Here is a 19,476-nt window from a genome sequence, read left to right on the forward strand (position 1 = left end):
CAGCTTGTCCTTTTCTTGGTGATATGTGAAGGAAGTCAAACAGTAGTTCCGTATAGCTAGGTGCAACTTGGTGCTGTATTCCTGTGGCATAAACTTTGCTCCTGTTATTTTGGGTGATGCTAACTAGAATAAACAGTGTGATAGGCTCCATTGCTTAGCAAAGTGCAATTTTGGGAACACCTGTCCTATGGTAATGTTAGTTTTGTCTAAAACTTATGTTGTCATTTTGTGTTTTAGAAAGTACAACAATATACATTAATAATTCAAGCTACGGACATGGAAGGAAACCCAACATATGGTCTTTCAAACACAGCAACTGCTGTCATCGCTGTGACAGATGTCAATGACAATCCTCCAGAGTTCACTGCCATGACTGTAAGTACAGGATGGGAGTTACTGAAGGATGCGCGTATTTATAACTGTTCTCCGCTTTTCTCATTATATTCACAGACAGTAAATATTTATTGCTTATTAAATACTGTAGTGACAGGCACAATTGAAATATGTGCAGAATATATATCCCTTTGGCCAAAAGGCAAAAGCTGATAAGGGAATCAAGCCATTAGGTGGCCTCAGGTAAACTTCATTAGGTAAATTGTCAGAGCTCCAATGAAAAGAGATACGCTCCCTGACTTTGATGAATATTCAGTATGATGTGGCGCTCTCGTGCTTCTCCAGAAAAGGTAAAATGTTTTCTTTTCTTTTGCAGTTCTACGGGGAAGTGCCAGAAAACAGGGTGGATGTGATTGTAGCAAATCTGACGGTAACAGATAAAGATCAGCCCCACACTCCTGCCTGGAATGCAATGTACCGAATGACTGGAGGAGACCCAACAGGCCGATTCACCATCCTGACAGATCCCAACAGCAATGATGGGCTGGTGACTGTTGTAAAGGTAAGAGATGCTTGCATTTCCAAGAATGAAGCAGAGGTGGAATAAGTGGGAGACCACTGAAGGGGGCAAATGCAAGCTCCTGAGGCGAGCACAAATCTGGAAAGAAAATAGATGGGCATTGGCTGTCTCGTGGAACTTAGCAGTCTGTCTCCTTGAGTGTTACCTTGCTTATGCAGTCTGTAGTATTCCCACTGTTAAGTTTTAAAAATCAGGCTAGGGACAGATTTTGAAGCTTTATTCACCAAAAGTTATAAATTAGTCTGTGAAAAAGCATTCGCTTAAAAATTTTGCTTGTCTAAAGGAACAACTTCATACCTCCTGGCCTCCCTTAGTAGTCAGGCTTGTTGTCTGCACGTTTTATGTCAAAATATTGCCATTAAGGAACAGATAAAGGCAGTCAAAGCACAATCAGAGAGGAAAAGTGATAGGTGGGAGGCTACTTCTACAAGAGACATCTAAACACTGGCTATTTTTAAAACCTCATTTAGATGCGTTTTATGGAATAACCTGTTTATCTTCATTGCCTAGCCAGCAAAGCTCTGTGTTGATGGTTGACTTACTTCAAATGATGTTAACAATGTGATTCTATAATTAAACCTTGCCAAGCAGTAGCAACCTTTCCTCATGACCCCCTAAGAAGTGTCTCATCTCTGAGTTGGCTTGCTCTGGTTTTGGCCGATCTATTGTGAAGCCAAACGTGAGAGGCCAGTATTCCCATTTGGAAATCAAAACATTCACTTTTTTTTCCCCCATTCTTTTCCTCTTTGAGTTTTGTTTGTTTTTAATCTTCTTAGTATCTAGATGGCAAAAAGGTAGGACTTTGTACGGCTATAAGGGTAATTCACACTGGATTTTTTTTTTAAGAACTGTCTCTGTTTTATAACTGCTCTTCCCCAGAGGTACTAATTGTTACATTGCAGTCTTCCAGCACAAATTGTATGAGTGTGCTTTTTAGCACTCCTTTAAGTGCCCAGACATGGGAAGAGTTGGAAGCCTGCCCACAGTTTTTATTGGCAGTGCAATGAGTTGATCTGTAAGCCTGTAAGGAATATTGGATTGTCTCCTGTCACTGACTTCATACTGTCACGTGCTAACTGTCCCTGTAAGGTACAGGAGTTCTTCAAGTCTAGAATCTTTGTGAGTAGTACAGTGCATAGGACTGAGGTGACTCAGGTCTCCAGGAATGCCTCACTCTTATGCACATAGCAGAGGAACTTTAGTCTCAATCTATTCTTATTCCTCCTTTAATTAGACTTCTGGCTCAGTGAGGATGTCTGCAAACAAGGTTGTCTGCACTGGCAAGATGGAGGCCTAGGTATACCAGAAGTAGGCTTAGCTGGAATTAACAAGAATCTTTCTAGTGAAACGTTAAGGGCATGGGAGTATCTGATCTGTTGGGCTAAGTATGAACATTAACTTGTTTGAAGGAAACTTTCATCCTTCTAACACAAAGAAGCAGCTTTCTCTCTTCAGGAGAGCTCCTCAGGAGGCACATATGAGTGCCTGGTTCAAAGCTGGGAGTTTTCACCTCATTTTGCAATTAAACTATTGGTTTTCTCATTTACCTCTTGTGGCAGTACCAAAGTAACTTAAATCCAAGAATGACAAGCTTTCTAACTGTTCTGACTTCAAAACTGCTGCTAAACAAAACCCCAGCCCATGGTCTTGTGTTGAGGTGATGCATTGATTGTGTTCTCTTTAGACCCCATGCTCATTTTTGAGAAAAGCAGTACAAGTGATGTTTAAAAATGTACTCTAAATTCAAACTGCTATTGTGTGTCCATTGCTACTGTGGGTAAACATTAGCACTTCCTGCTCTTTGCTCTTCCCAGCCTATTGACTTCGAGACCAACAGGTTGTTTGTACTTACTGTAGCTGCGGAAAATCAAGTGCCTTTGGCTAAGGGGATTCAGCATCCTCCTCAGTCAACAGCAACTGTGTCCATTACAGTCATCGATGTGAATGAGAGCCCATATTTTGTTCCAAACCCTAAGCTTGTGCGCCAAGAAGAAGGCCTGCTTGCTGGTAGCATGTTGGCAACCTTCACTGCTCAGGACCCAGATCGTTACATGCAGCAAACGTCTCTAAGGTCTGTATAAACACTTTGCAGCTATTTATCAATGGGAATGCAATATCTGTGTTATGGAATGGGTGGGGAGCAAAAAAGATGACAAGTGAAATGACTGGATTTACCATAGCACATAGCTAATACATCCGGTGGCTTTTGTGCAGCTCTCTCTAGATAGGTTTTTGGCTGTAGAGAAGCTGACCTGACCAGTATTCATAGATGTGGAAACTGGGTCGCCTTGTAATCCTGAGTCCCCTTTTTTCAAGGTAGAATGCACTTATGTATCTGTGTTAAAGTGTGTGTTACACCTCAACATATTCAGTCAGAGCAGACATGTGCTTGTGTGAACTGAGATTATTTGCAATTTAAATTCACCAGTAATTTTGACATGGGAGCAAAACCACATCAGGTTGTTGATCAAGTCAGAAGGATTTTCTTTTCATTTATTCTCCAGCAATGCAAAATGCTGCTGTTGTCTCTCTCAGAAGACTCTTTATACTGATAGCTATGATCATGATTTGATCATAACTTTTCTTATGTCTAAAACTTTGGTAAATGAGACAAATGAAGAGAAAACATGGAAATCTTAAAGCATACTTTCATAACTTTCATAAAACATGGTCATTAACTGCAAAGCTATGGCAGTCAGAACTCAACTTATCCAATACTATTTTTTAGCTCATATAGAAGAAATTCCAGAACTTACTTTCCGTCTTTCCTTCCAAAGTCAAGATTATTGCAATTTTATTTGCTGTTCATTGTGATATTTTGCTCATTTCTGGGCATAACCATTGTAAACATGACATCCTGAGGACTTAGATACTAAGAGAGCTTACACTTGATTAATATCAAAGGGAAAATTTATCAGACAGAAGGATGGTTTAGAATGACACTCGTCTTTGAAATTAGGATGAGAAACTTGCAAGTAAAACCAAAGCTTCTGAAAATTAAGTGATATTTGAAGTACTAGAATAGTGTGAGTTAGTGCAACTATAACACATCAGTTTTTACCTCTCTTGCTCTCAGCACTGCATGAAAGTTAGTGTGAACAGCTCTGTAAGAATAGAACAACCAAAAAAGATCCTTAATGTAGATTTTAATTGAGTCCGAGTATTAATGTTACGTAGTTCATGATAGGTGTATAATCCTCCAGTTTTATGATAACTTACATGGCAAGGCACATCAAGAATCTAAATGCAGGACTGATTTTAATATGTGTTTTCAAGAACTTTAGTTACAGGGTTTGATAAATGGAAATCTGCAAAATACTATCTTCAAATTCAAAAAATGTGTTCAGAATGCAAATTAAAATACTAATACTGTCTTTGTTGTCAATATCTACATTGGCAGATAAATAACTCAACTTATTATTAAATACACAGGTACTCAAAACTTTCTGATCCTGCAAACTGGCTGAAAATTGACCCTGTTAATGGACAAATAACTACTACAGCTGTTTTGGACAGAGAGTCTATATATGTGCAAAACAATATGTATAATGCAACGTTTCTTGCCTCTGATAATGGTATTTATCAATATTGTATGTTGTTTTTTTTCCAAAAAGCTTTCTTTTGTGTGGTTGAATGGCATTCAGCTTTACTGGGACAGAAAACAGGATATACTTAGAGTACAGCCAGTTGGAAGTATTTATTCATATCAGACTTCGTATATTTTCCAGCTACTTGAGAAATGGGCTGAAAAATAATTCTCTGAGTTTGTAGAAAGGCACGGGTATAGCTACATATGTTGAATTTAGAGAAAATTGCAAAAAACCTGCATGGAAGTGTGGTAGGTTGAGTGAGTGCACAGCATGAGCGGACTTTATGGGGAGTAACATGTTGGCAGAGTGATTTCATATTTTGCCACATTCAGGCTGCAGCAGTGCAGAGGGAAAAGTATCTTTTCATTGTCAGTTTGTTAATGACAATTGACACTGCTCAGAAATGAGTCCTTTGATTTTGGCTGGAGTGTTGTACTATTTATAGGTGATAGCAGAAAGATGGACAGGCACAGTTAGGAGCATTCTCACGTTAGAGGGGAAGACTGAAAAACTGGGACTATTTGCCTTGGAGAGGAGACAAATGGTCAAATTTTGTGAACTGAAAGCTAGATCAACTGCTTCTACACTTTGGCTCTGTTCTGCAGAAAATACAGTTGGAACTGCAACATTATAGAAGGTGGAATGAGAAGCATTATTAATTATACCCAGAAATTCAGTTCCAAATGTTCACATAAATGTGTGACTTCAGCATGGTTTGTGGAGCATCACACATTCATTATGGATAGGAAGAAGGTATAGAAGTAGCACTCCAAAAGTCCATATTAGAAAGAATTTAAATAGCATGCTTGTGGTAAAGGGTGCTTGTAAGTCTTCAGAGTTACAAAATTATTTGTTCAAACTATCAGAATTTTTCACCTTCTTCTTTGAAACTTTTGATGTGGAGTATCTCTGGAGATTAACTGTCTGTCTGGTCAGTGAAGTGGTTGAGTCCCTGGTATGTGTATCTGCAGTTATTTGCTGAGTTTTGCTGAGTAGAGCCATTTCTCTGAGAACAGACTGCATAAGAATTAGTGTGTTATCAGGAGCAGTGACAGTGTTAGATTGATTTTGTAAAAACAGAATCCCAAAACTGAGGTAAACGTGTACATGGTAATTGAATGTTGTTGGTATTGCTTCATTTAATTAACTTTGCATTTGGAAACAGCTTAATACTATTTCCTTTTCTTTAAGGAATACCCCCAATGAGTGGAACTGGCACACTTCAGATACACTTGCTGGACATCAATGATAATGCCCCCCAAGTGCATCCAAAAGAAGCCACAACTTGTGAAACATTGCAGCCTAATGCTATCAACATCACTGCTGTAGATCCTGACATAGATCCAAATGCAGGCCCATTTGCCTTTGAACTGCCTGACACACCTGCTAGTATTAAGAGGAACTGGACCATTGTTCGAATTAGTGGTAATTAACATTTTAGAAATCGTAATAATTTTTTAATAACTATGTCTTCTTGTATTGTACTTTGGTTTTCTTGCTTTTTCACAACACACATGAATTTGGTTAATAGGAACAGAAAAGCGTCTTAGTGTGATTTCCCCAAACAGGAAATTTTAAGAAAGAAAACAGGGTAACAGACTTCTGGATTACTGTGAACATGAGTGTCATATATAGTTTGAGCACAAAGTTAACACAGAGCTCAAAGATGAGTCATTTTTGGCAATACTATTTTAAACCCCTATGAGTAGTACATTACTTTTTAACAAGTACCTTATTTTCACACACAGGTGATCACGCCCAGCTCTCCTTAAGAATCAGGTTCCTGGAGGCCGGTATCTACGATGTGCCCATAGTAATTACAGATTCTGGAAATCCACACGCATCTAGCACTTCCTTGCTGAAAGTGAAAGTTTGCCAATGTGACATAAATGGAGACTGCACTGACGTTGACCGTATCGTTGGTGCGGGGCTGGGCACTGGTGCTATCATTGCAATTCTGCTTTGTATCATCATCTTGCTCAGTGAGTAGATAGCTCTCTTAAATCCTGACTCCTTTATTCTCCTTTTGCAAGTACAATCTTACATTTAAGTCTCAGGTACCTTGACAAAGAAGGGGAGTTATCAAAGACTCAGGAATTGTTGCTGCATGGTTCGGTGGTTTGGACAAGTATGAAGAGTTCCTGATTGTACAGGTTTTGGACTCTGTATAACTGTATACGGTATAATTAGCACTTGCCTGGCAGTTAAGCCCCCACAGTGAGTTTGTGAAAGAGAATAATACCCGTGGGTGTAATGTTACGTCAGTGAGTGACCAGGTTTAAGATGTGATTAGTCCCCAAACATCTAATCTCTCTTGTGCTGCTTGGTATTGTGTGATTTGATGCCAGTCACAGCAAGTAACAGTGGTTTTAAGAAGTTCTCTGGTGTTAGTAATGTTGCTGTTCAGATTAATTAAAGTTGGATGATTTTGGAAAGTAATACATCACAGCCCTTCACATAAGGCCCAACAGAAAGGCAGGTAGACAGGAACAAAAATGTGTATGTTTAAGTACTGCATAAAGCTATGCTAGTATTTTATTTTGTGTCAAGTGCACTCAGTAAGGGGAATGACTAAACATCATGACTAAGTGTCTGTCCAGTGTACTAAATTAGATGCTAGTGCTCCTCCACATTATAGTTTACTGATTTCCAGTTGTGGTGGAACACAAGGAAAGGAATAGCCTGTTCATAGTATACTGTGCACCAGTCTAGAATATAGAAAATATGGAAAGAAATAATCTTTTAATAAATATATTTTAGCCTAGCTAAGCACATGACTGTGCACAAGTGCACAGTAGAATTGTTCCCTTGATACAAAATACTTCTAAAGTGGTAAGTATTCATTTAACAGAGCCTTATTGAAGGAGAGATTCCTTTCTGAATCTAGTGGTTTATGAGGCATAATCTGTCCTAATTCTTTCCTTGACAAGTTTATTTTGCAGATATGGAATGGATTTATGACTTACAACCCTGAATATGTGATTGATTTCCAAATCAGTTGCCTATAGAGGCCTGAGTTTAAACATCTCTTGCTTAAGCTGTCTCCTGTTAGATTTTTCATTTTAAAAAAACTGTAACTTATCCAGAACAGTCAAATCCAACTTTCTTGGCTGCTTTTTTTTTTTTTTGTTAAATCTTGGTGTTAAATTTATACAGTTTTCCATGGCCTTATATCAGAATCAAGACATGGTTTTGTGTCTTCCATTTTTGTATTACAGTTTTAGTTTTAATGTTCGTAGTATGGATGAAACGTCGTGATAAAGAGCGTCAGGCAAAGCAGCTCTTGATTGATCCTGAAGATGATGTGAGGGACAACATTCTGAAATATGATGAAGAAGGGGGTGGAGAAGAAGATCAGGTAAGGAATGATTAGTGGTTTTTATGCATAGATTTGTACTTTATTGCACTTGATCTGTCTTGTTTCCATTGACATATTATGATAGGTAGCTAATTTTTACATTAAATACTGAAGGCAATAAGTGATATTTTCAAAATTTTAAATAAAACATTGCTGTCTCATGTTGGGTTTTTTTTTTTGCAGTTTCAGATATACCAATAGCTTGCCACTTGGGTAAGATGTAAAACTAATATCTTGTTCTGTTACAACATTCTGACCAGATTCCAGCCAAGGCTGTTATATTTAAGTGAAAGTTAAAATCCACTCTCATTTATGTCTGTAAACTTTCTTCCTTCTCTGTATGGGATCCTGTTATACAGAATCACCAGCTCAGAATGTCTAACAGTGTCTAATCCAAATAAGACCCTTTCTTGATGGTGGATGAATGCCTTTCTAGATATAGAGTAATGTTGGCTATTGACAGATTGGCCACCACTGGGATTTCAAGCTTGGAAAGTATTTAGCTTTCAAGTAGCTGTCAGGCCACATCTGTGTTTATTCAAATACCTTTCCAGGCAGGTGCCATATGCATTTACTCTCCTGTCACCTCTGGTTGAACCACTGCTGATATGTCAGAGGACTAGGAGTGATGTTTATATGCTAAGAATAGCTTCTTTTCCCCCTCTCTAGTGTGATTTCCTTACTTCGGAGGCGTTTTTTATTAAGTGCTTTATGAACATGACAAACAGTAGATTTATGCAAATTATTAGTGGTAGAAGTAAGTGTAATAATTACAAAGAGAACAGTGCATATAGTAGAGCGTAAGAAATTTTCCAGTTAAAAGCCTTGAAAAATTAAGTGTAGTTCTGCCACATATCTCTGTCATCTGGCACTTATTTGAAAAGTGTCTCACTTCACAGGCACAAACTTGTACAGTTTCTTCTGCTCATCTGTTTGTATGTCTGAAATTTGTGTTCCCCTTCGTAATTTCCATGCTTCCTGCATTTCCCCAAGTACTGTTCCTACTTCCTGACTCTTCTGCATAATCTTCCTTTTAAGCAGTTTGCAGAGGAAACTTCAGTTTATGCACTTTTGGAAAATTGCTTATGTTGTTAAATAAAGTGAAAACAACTCTTTGAGTCTGTGCATATATGCCAGTTGTTTGTACATAGTTTGAGTACAAGAACTGCATCCTGTTTGTGCATCTGTTACTGTTCAAGAGAGCTACAAGTCTTTTTACAAAACTAAGAAAAATCAGTGCTATGAGAATGAATGTTTCAGTTCACGTATCCCCAGCTCTTGCTTACCCAGAATTCCCCAGAGGATCTGTTCAGCAATTGCTGTGGAGTTTTGATTTTTAATTATTGTCCACACAACCCTCATAACAAAATAAGGTTCTCTGAGTATATTCCACTGGGAAGTCATAGGTGATGCTACGGTAGCGTTGGAAGAGATTGTGCAGATCAGACACTTCAAGCATCGTAACACTTCACAAGGAGAGTAGAATAGAAATGGCTCTGAAGCCTTTCCTCTGCCCATCTTGTAGTGTTCTCCTCTCAAATGGAAGTGCTGTCTTTGTGAGAGGTATAGTTAGGATAGTGTGGCAGGAGGTAACATTCCATGAATGCCGTAGAGATTAGCATGATGTAAACCATCCATAAACGCAAGCTTTCACCTGCAGTTAATGAGCATAGTGCAGGCAATGAAAGGAAAAACTGCTAATGGGCGGAGTAGCAATAAAATAGTAAGAAATGTGAAATTAGTATAATTTCTTCACACAGTGAGCATAGAAAGCACCTAGACACAGAAAGATTTAAGGACTTTACAAAAGATTGAATGAGTTTTAGCCACAGAAACCATACTTACTTTCTTAAGGCAATTTTAAAGCCACTATTGCAATTTAATTATCTTTGCTGCCAGCCTCGTTCAGGTACACTGGTTCCTTTCCTGAGCCATTGAGCAGTAGACCAGTTTCTGAGGGTCTAAAACATCTTTAAACACTCCAAATGTAACAAACATGTCAGGAAAAAGAAAATAAAAGCTCATACAAAGTATAACAAGCTTTTATAACTACTTCTGTAGTTTTAGACCGCTACTAGGGCAAAAAAGGGATAGATTCTACCATCACTTCAAAGCTAGGAATTCATTTCTGTCCAGAATGGCTGAAGAAAGAGAGCACAATCTTTTCACATAGGCATTTTTTTTATATCTACAGTGGGTGATGTAAATAAGTTCTATCTTGCTTTTCAGGGAGGTTATTATACTTATTTTTATTTGACATTTTGTAAAATCTAAATTCTGCCTTGCTTAACTGGGTGATAATAAATTCTAGGTTTGTTTCTTCTTGGTTCCCTCCTGGCCCCTCTTTACCCCTATGCCCAGGGGAAAGAGGGAAGATTGTATTTCTTTGGGTTTTATTTGGTTTTGCACGCATTTTATGTGAGATTTAAGAATTTGGAATGCAAAGCTTTTCAAATGTCTTAACAAGTTTCCTACAAGTAGTAATCTCATTTTTGCAAACTCTGACTTAGCAAAATACTGCATAAGCAAACCTGTATGCAGAACATTGTGGGCAAATGGTATTGACTGTAAAGATCTCTGCATTTTTGTCAAAGTCAAGGAAAGCATTCAGTTGTGAAAGTTAAAAGTGTTCTAAAAAGCATGGGACTGACATCAGAAATGTATTTTCAGAATGAGGCCTCATAGGATAAAACTGCCACTGTTCTGTTAAAATCAAGAAAAACTATTTAATATCAATCTTGGATCCAGAAGCCATCAGCAAATGTCAGAGGAAAATGCTCTGTCTCAGTATTTACTTACATTTTATGGTGCACTGTCCCCAGAATGCACTGTCCCCTAAACCCTCAGGACTGACTTAAACAAGCAGCTTCAGTGGAAGGCAGTTCACAAGGTAACTCAAACACCAAGCCATCCAACCCAGAGTGCATCTCATGCAGTGAAATAAAGAGAATTCTCAAAGCTTCACGTGAATCTTAGTGAAAACAATATTTTAAAAGCCTCAGACATTTTCATAATCGTTACCATTGCTTCTGTTTATAGCCAGCAAATTACTTTCTGAAATCACATGCTTTTCTAGATGAATACTTAAAAGATTTTTCCCTGTGTGGCCTCATATTTCCCGGGTGCTTAGGGAACTTAAATATATGTCTGGTAGAGCTTGAAGGTAAGCGATAGAACTTAGGATGCTCTGTATCCTGAAAGAAATTACTTTTAAACTTGTGGGTTTTATGTTATTTATTATTTGAGAGGTTTTATTTATTTATTTTGAAGCTATGCATTTCAGTTTCCCTAGCTGTCATGGCAGACCTAGAAACATCTAAAGCATGTTCAGCATGTTCCTTTCAAACTCTTTGTATGTTCTATCAGAGTAATGTCTCCCATAACAAATTTGATGAGTTCAAATTCCAGCTAGTTCCTCTGAGTCATAGCAACTGCCAGAAACAAGGTGGAATTCCTGTTTGGTTTTGTTTGTGTGTTTGTGTTTTTTCTCCTGTGCTAGCAATTCCATGGAATTATGATATGAAATATGCAATAAAAGAGCAGTTTATTCCATCATGAACGTCTTCTGTTAATCCCATCTGGTGCCATCTTGACCAGCTTTGTTCACTCTGACAGACTAAATGTTTGTAAAGAAATTGAGGATCCTGAATGATTTATAGTCTTCCTCTAGCCTGATGTTGTGTGATCTCCACAGCATTTCAGAAAAGTGCTTGTAATTCGCTTAAGCCAGAAAAGCTTTTGATCTGTGGGTCATAGCTGAAGTCAGTGTGCTCACCACTGAGAAGCATTGTCAAGACTGGAAGTGTTCTGGACTTTTTTCACCTAAACCTGTGTTTCTCAGGAAAGAGGGCTGAAAAACAAGCTCCAAAAGCTGTACAGCACTACTGTTGTTCCAGGCAGTAACTCTTTCTTGGTTTTGTAAAAGATCACTTTACTAGCAGAAGTTGGGGTTAAGGGAGGAATGAAAGGAGGCAAAGGTATTCCAGATAAAGACTTGGGTTCTTCTCGGGATTTTGTTCACTATTTTCTACTTCTAATAGTTTAGTACCTGCCTTACAGGAGGTGGGCCATAAGAGACTTTGAGACAGCATCATTCCACAGAAGTCAGTGGGACTGATTTGGGGTGGGGAGAAGCATTGTTCATTTTATGGTTAGTTTTGGGTTTTTTTGTTAAACCTTAATTTTGGGGAATTTTTTGTGTTTTTTTTTTCTAAAATTAATTTTAAACTCATTGAAGTGGGGGACAGTATGGTTTGTTATATTCTGAAACAGATGTGCCTTGTCAAGGTTCAAACTATGAAGCTGGTAGTGACTGTCTTGATTATTAATGGACACGTGATCTAGAGCTTGTAGTTGTTTAGCAAATTGGGAGGTGTGAGGTACAAATGACAAATATTCTCCACTGATAGAATGTGCTGTGAACTTGTAACACCATTCTCAGGTCTGGATACCAAACCATGCTGTTGGCTGAGTATTAAAGCACTTAGCGCGTATCTGCAGCGTAGTTCATGCACATAGCACATCACAACACATAAGCATCACTAATTCATTTTCATCACATATCTTGGGTCATTATTTGTGTGACTTAAATCAAGGCACTTGACTGGGTACTTGACTGGGATATGTGCAGCATATGTCAGCCTGATTTTTTTCATTTTAATTGCTTTTGTATACATCTCAGTGCACAAGATGATTCTCTCCTCTCCTTTGAGCTCATTTCTATGTTGTCTGAATTTTAGTCATACTTGCTCCTGCAGGTGGTCCTGTTAAAGCAAGTTGCCCTAGCCAGTGTACGCTTTGAAAGTATTGCAGATGAGCTGTTTTGAACATGTATGTTAATCTAACCCTCAAATCTCTTCAGCACAAAAGTTTCCAATGCAATGATTTTGCTATAGTTTAAGTAGTTTTCCTTGTGGGGATTCTGCGTGGTTCTTCTTCTATCACTTCTTTTTTTTGGCATTAGTCAATAGCTTGCTTTTTGTCATGTTTTATTGCATGTTTGTGTAAAGAAAGAAAATGGTAGCATTTATGGTGTTAATTAATGGTGTTAATATTAATGGTGTTAATAACATTAAAAATAAAAGCAGAATGGTTTATCGTTATGTGTACAGGATTTAAATTCTAAACATGAATTGCTTATTTATAGAAAGAGTAGCTTTGTTCCAGCATTTGTGTGTCATAGATAAAACCAAATTAAGTAATCCTTCCAAATATGTGTGGTTTGGTTTTTTTCTTATTGTCATAACTTTCTGTATGCCTACGTTTTAAGATTACATTAATCATCTGTGATGGATCTTGTTATAACCTCTGTTGTTATCTTGTTAATGGTCCTTACCTACTTGATAAACTTCGTAAATCCATGTGATGATGCTTTGTTTTTCATCACCCCTTCTGAGTGTTATTCAGATCATTTACTCTCACTTTCTAACTTTTATTTTGCATTACATTAAGAATGGCACATGTTTTATGTTCAGAAATTTTACAGGTAATGAATGAAATAACAGTTGCTAAGATATTCCCTATGAATGTACAGTATTATAATTAAAAGGTAGTTATTTTGGATATTGTTTTGGATATTTGCTTACTAAGCCATTAGCTTCACTTTTTTGAATGAGTGACTCATACAGTGCTTGTGTGGAGGATCTACTGTTATTCTTTTGTGAAACTTTATCTCATCATATGAAAAGTGATGTTTCCATAATTCCATTACAAAATTGTTTTGTTTTATCATAACTAGGACCTTTGCCTGTTACTGTGTTTATGAGCAGCTGGAGTTTAACTTTCACCTTTTTTATTATTCAAAAAGATAAGCTAGCATCTTGGTTATCTTAAAAATTATTAACTTGTAACACTCCTGATGCATCCATAATAAAAATAAATGGGAAAAGCAGTATGGCAGAAACTAATCTAAAAGGGAGTAGCAAATAAAGAGCAACTGTTGGTGCAGGCATTTTAAGTGCTTCCCACCTACATCAAGTCAGTCCTCTGTGCTTTTCTTTTCTTGAAGTCCCAATTATTTCAGTAAATGTAAGATTTAGGGTGGATTGGAGCATTTTGTAGCATTTGGGCAATAATTTAAGTGCTATTTCCTAATAGTTTTTTGGGGTGATGTTTGGTGGGTGTGGGGGGGAGAATGGTAAGATACAGCAGAATTGGTTTTCACTTCCTTTGTTTTTAATATACCTCAGTGGGAACATTCAGCTGTAAAATATTTCTTCTCTTGCTTCCATATCCCATTTCTCTCTTGGAGTAGACAGTAATTGTCTTTGGAACACAAAGGCAAAGCAGAACACATGTTTTATCCATAGGTACTTCAAGTAATAATTCTCTTTAAAAAACTAAAACAAAAGAGTTTATGCCAAGGCATCGCCCTGTAAAAGGCACAGGTGAAATGCAAATTTCTGCCAATGTTGCTTTACATGCACTTAAGCCACTGCAACTGATTGTGTTCAGTGAATGATACCATCAAATTAAGTGATCTGATGATAAGTTATTTCTTGTATGAGGATAGATCTGAACTTTCATATTTCTTTTCAAAGGCTGCATCCTTTGAGAATGAGAAACAGGTGTAGGTTTTTGTTATATTACCCATATGTTCATACCTACCCAAGGCTTAAGTTCTGTAGAAGGTAATAACCCAAGTCACCCCTAGAAGTATATAACACAGTTCCATGAGCATCCAGAAAATAAAGAGCTCTGAGATAATGAGAAACCAGATTCATAGGTCATTAATGAATGTCAGTCAGATTCCAGGAACTAGGCTGTTGTAGTGAAAAGCTCAATTTAGATGTAATATATTACAATATTTTCAGAGTTTTCCTGTCTCAGAAAAAGTCAGTCCTGTTTATGCATAGCATTTTATAGTTTTAGTAAGTTGTAGTTTTGTTCTGTTGTTTGCAGTTCTGTTTGTTAATGTTCCAATATACATTCATATAAGGCAAGTTCAGTTGCTGTAAGAATTTTTACTTTTAAGTTTTTTGTCCAAGTAAATCTTCTAATTTAGAACAGCTAAACTAGGAGAAAAAAAAATAAGGCTATATAAAACTAGAAGTTTCTGAGAATTCTTTTTTCCTGGTCTATCTTCTCTCTTTTTTTTTCAGAGATTTTTGGATCTGATAACTTATAAGTCAGAAAACTAGTTACTTTAAAAAAAAATCTCTCCTGCTGTAACTGATGACTGCTGTATGAGGAATTATTATGCAGGCGCTGTTCAATGAATAGCTGCCTTGCCCAAGAGGAAGTTGTTTAAGGAAAAGATTTTGAAGGCTGCATTAGATTGTTTCTTGGTGATTACCAGGGAATATAAAATGGCCTTTTCTTCTGTTCAAGTTGAGATACTTGGACTGTGCTTTCAACTACTGTGTAGATGTTCTTTAAAGAAGTGCTTTTGGAGTTTCTAGACACTTCTGCATTCATATCTGGTAATGCAGTTAATTTACAGGGATTGTCCAGCTGATTTTGACATTTAACACTGTCTCACTGAGATCTCATGTTTCAGGAGTGTAAGGTGTGAACTAGTGTTAAGTCTGCTTGAAGTTGTCTTGAACTCTAAGTGAAATTAATAAGGTCAACGTTGTAATCAACTTGGAGGGGAAGGGCTTAGTAGGGTTTTGAGAACGTTTTTTTGACATGCATCGATTTCACAAGATGTAACTTTGATAAAATGCCTTTTTAGTTACTCTATTTTATTATTTTATTTTATTGTTATTTAAAACAACCAGAAGTTTTTCAGTTTCAGTACAGATGTCAAGGTTTTTTTCAGCAAGGACAAATAGTGATGCCAGAGATGCTAACGAAAGAGACAGAAGTGCCGGTGGTTGCACCAAGAGATTTACATTGCTCAAAGCTGGTTAGCTGGTTGTCTCACCCTACCCCAGCATGTCTTTCTATGATGTAACACTTTTCCATTTAGCTGTTAACTGTCTTAACAAACTCTACTTGAGGTTAACCTTAAAGTCTGTTCGGAAGCTTTGAGTAATATGGGAAAAGTTTTCCCTCTTTTCTATCTGTGAAAGCAGCACCGAGTGAAGAACCTAAACAGCCCTAAAGAGCTTATATCCTGGCACTTTGAAACATTTTTCTTTATTTTATGTTGCAATAATTGAATAGAATTGACTTCAGACAGAATGTTGAAACAGCTGGAGCCATTGCATGGTGCTGTGTTTGCCTGTCACTAAACCAGTTTGGGGAGATGGTGGATGACTTGGCCGTACCCAACTGATGTACAGCTAGTATTGATTTTAAGGATACGAAGGGGTTGAGAGTCTTGGGTAATAAGTACAATAGATCTTCTCTTCCTGTCTGGACACTTAACAGACCTGAAAAATAAATTTCCTCTCACTGAAGGCTAAATGGCAGTGTCATAAATTACCCTAAAGAAAACCAAAGTGGGAGTCCATGTAAGGACATACTCTGCACTGCTGTTACCTTGGGGATGGCAATTTTTGCTTTCTTTTTAGATATTAGATCCTGGATATGTCTCAAAACTATAAATAACACACAAAAGGATGCCCTTAAGTGTGAAGATACTAGACTGACTAACTTGATTCATTTTACATTTCTGTATGACCACTAACCAGAATTTGGTACATACGTGTGTGGGTGGAAAAAAACCATTTTGTAGATTTGAAATGACCGAAGAGGTTCTTCTGGTTTTTATATGTTGTTAGTTTTAACTATTCCAGTTTGAACTCCTTTGTAATGAAATGCTTAGAATTGAAAAAAAAAGCACTTTTCATTTTTCCCTGTTGGTGTTTTTCACCTTTATCTCTTGGGTGGGTATGAAAAGTACTTGCATTACATATTTATAAATTCTAAAAAGTACATTCTTCTCTGTTTGATAGGATTTTCTGATAGCATGTGTCTAAACTATTTTGATTTATTTTATGTAATAAAAAGGAAACGGATAAAAAGTTCTGTTCTGTTTACTTTTCTCCGATTCATACTGCTTCTTGGAGATCTTTTATTATTCTGTTTGGTACATGAAGTACCGAAGGGTAGGAGTTACAGCTCTGCCCCAAGGAATTTGTAATCTAATTAAAGCATATGAAACTGCGTTCTCAGATCTCAGTGGAGCTGTTCCACCTTTTTTGACTATGTATTTGTGTGCAGTCATCTGAGGACCTAGGTAACAAATTAGAAGGTGTAGAGGATTTGATAATCAGTTACTATTCTCGCCACAAACTACCATCACTGCTGCCAACAGACTTCTCCTGTTCAAAAGTCTAGGTCTGAGGTTGCAGTAGGTCATACTCTGAAAAAGGACCTACATCTCATGAGGTAACAACAGAGATAAAAGCTTGCATTCCTTGCTTTGGAAGCCAGTAAGGAACTAATAAAAATCTGATTGTCTGAAAAGATGACTTCCAGTAAGTCATGATTATAAATAAGATTTTTACCAGAACAACACTGTTGAAAGATGAATATTGATGGTTGATAAAGTAGCTTTTTTAGGATGCTTTTTAACTGCTTGGATTATTTGTGGGGGAGCGTTTCCGGAATATGGTGGAGTTGGCACAAGCCTCCATCCACTGATAGTTCTTGAATAGCACCCTAGAGCATGACTGCCTTCTAGATATGACAACAGTGAGGGCACAGGTGAGTGACAGTGCTGAAGTGCATCACACTGTGCAAAGAGAATTAAGGTGAAGCTATCTTAAATGCATAAACATTGTTCTAATTAAAATATTTTTATATATACATATTGCTTACTGGAATTCATAGTGCTATGCTAACTTCTTCAGTCTGCCACAGTTTGAAATTGTGGCATCAAGTACTTAAGAAACAGATGCATGAGTAATCTCTGGAAAGTGCTTAGAATTAAGGCCAAATCTGAGGAGCTTTGTACTTCTTATGACATTTTTCCCTCTTTGGCTTTTATATTATGGAAGCCACATGAAATCAGCAAGGAGTCTTAAATTCATTCTTTGAAGGTATTAGAAAAGACTGCAGAGCACTGTGCTTACCTTTTGCTCAGAATGTATTGTATTTATTTTCTTAGGAAAATAAGTGTTGGCTTTGGCATCTTTGCTCTATGCAGTAAATCATTGTTACTAGGTAAAGTGTTTAGCTCTTAATAGTACTACTCAAATCCTTGCTTCTCAATGGAAAACTTATAAGAAGCTCTACAAATCTGATGGAATAAAATCAAAATGGTAGATTCAGGGAGTATAAATCAGATAACATCCTGTTGGTATGCAAATAACAGTGGTAGTGACTTATTCTCAGTAAGCATTGCAATCCTGAAAATAGGACTTCAAGTGAAAGGATACTTTGCATTTTCCCTTTTTTCCTCTTCATTTTCCCTCTGACAGATATGGTTTGAAATTCTGCTAATGTGCTGTTTTTGTTTCATATTTTGCAGGATTATGACTTGAGCCAGCTCCAGCAGCCTGATACTGTGGAACCAGATGCTATCAAACCTGTTGGAATCAGACGTCTTGATGAAAGGCCAATCCATGCAGAACCTCAATATCCAGTCAGATCAGCTGCTCCTCATCCTGGGGACATTGGGGACTTCATTAACGAGGTAGAAGAGTGAAAAATAGTTTCCTCCTAAGATCTGATAAGCTTTATTTTCTACTCCGCATGAGTAGCTGTTATGTTAGAACATAACAACTTTTTAAAACATTCTTAGACAATTAAAATTGTCTTGCTAGACAGAACTAAATATATTGTTTTAAAGTGCAGGCAAATTTAATTAACTTGTTTAAACAGAAAGGGAAGATATATCAATTAACTTCTGTACATTTGTATTAATTGTATTCATAATATGTTATCAGCTGCAACCACAATATCTTCAAGCAGGATTATTCAGTGGGTTCCAAGTAATAAACAGACTAACAAAATTATAGTATACCCTAAATTCATGTATTAATTCACAGTAATTTAATCATGGAAGAAGTTCATTTTCATTCTCCTCATACATTACCCTCTGAATCCAGATAATAGTTGAAATTTAGTACCTTCAATAAGGCCAAAAGAATCCATCAAATACGATTAGTAAGCAGGGCAACTAAATTAAATGTTATGTAAGTGCTTTTAATACTACTTGTCATAGAGCTTTCAAAGATTTTGCATTATTTTTGATTCTTTAATCTATTAAAGGTAAATGTAATTAAGATTCAGACTATACCAGACTACTCACAGTTCTGAAAAAAATGCTTCTACAAATATTTGTTTCATTATTTGTATTATTGATCAGTCTTAAATTATTGGTGTTGTGGTATGTAGGATGAAATGTGTTCTTGTGCTTGTTGGTTATAGAAAAAGAATGCTAAGCCAAAATTTACCACTGTTTTTTACTGTATTCTGTAGGTGAATAGAAGTTAATTTTCTCTAGTTTTCTCCAGTTGCTTCCTTGGCAATTAGACCTGGACACATATTACAGAAGTGTTTCTGCCAACATATTTATTCTTGTTTGCCTTGAAGAAAAATCAGGCTAATATGCTAAAGTCTTCTGTGTTAGAAAGCTGCAGAAAATTGTGTTTGCACCTTTTATGGTATAGAGCGATACAATTTTAAAAAAACCTACAGGAAATTGACTAGCAGGAAATGTACACATACTCTTTTAAGACATTATATTTTGAGTCTTTGGGTTTTTACATGCCTTACCC

General features: G+C 36.9%; 1 protein-coding gene across 1 annotated transcript in view; it reads left to right on the forward strand.

The window, feature by feature from the left end:
• The window catches only part of CDH2 (cadherin 2), a 117,458-nt gene that overhangs the window by 90,575 nt on the left and 7,407 nt on the right, over window positions 1–19,476 (forward strand). Inside the window, exons 8-15 of the mRNA XM_071554625.1 lie at window positions 238–375; window positions 710–895; window positions 2,728–2,984; window positions 4,346–4,488; window positions 5,695–5,928; window positions 6,252–6,485; window positions 7,722–7,861; window positions 18,225–18,389. Coding sequence (XP_071410726.1) covers window positions 238–375; window positions 710–895; window positions 2,728–2,984; window positions 4,346–4,488; window positions 5,695–5,928; window positions 6,252–6,485; window positions 7,722–7,861; window positions 18,225–18,389 — 1,497 coding nt within the window. The remainder of the gene's footprint in view (window positions 1–237; window positions 376–709; window positions 896–2,727; window positions 2,985–4,345; window positions 4,489–5,694; window positions 5,929–6,251; window positions 6,486–7,721; window positions 7,862–18,224; window positions 18,390–19,476) is intronic.

This window comes from Pithys albifrons, chromosome 4, assembly GCF_047495875.1.
Source record: "Pithys albifrons albifrons isolate INPA30051 chromosome 4, PitAlb_v1, whole genome shotgun sequence".
Classification (NCBI taxonomy): domain Eukaryota; kingdom Metazoa; phylum Chordata; class Aves; order Passeriformes; family Thamnophilidae; genus Pithys; species Pithys albifrons.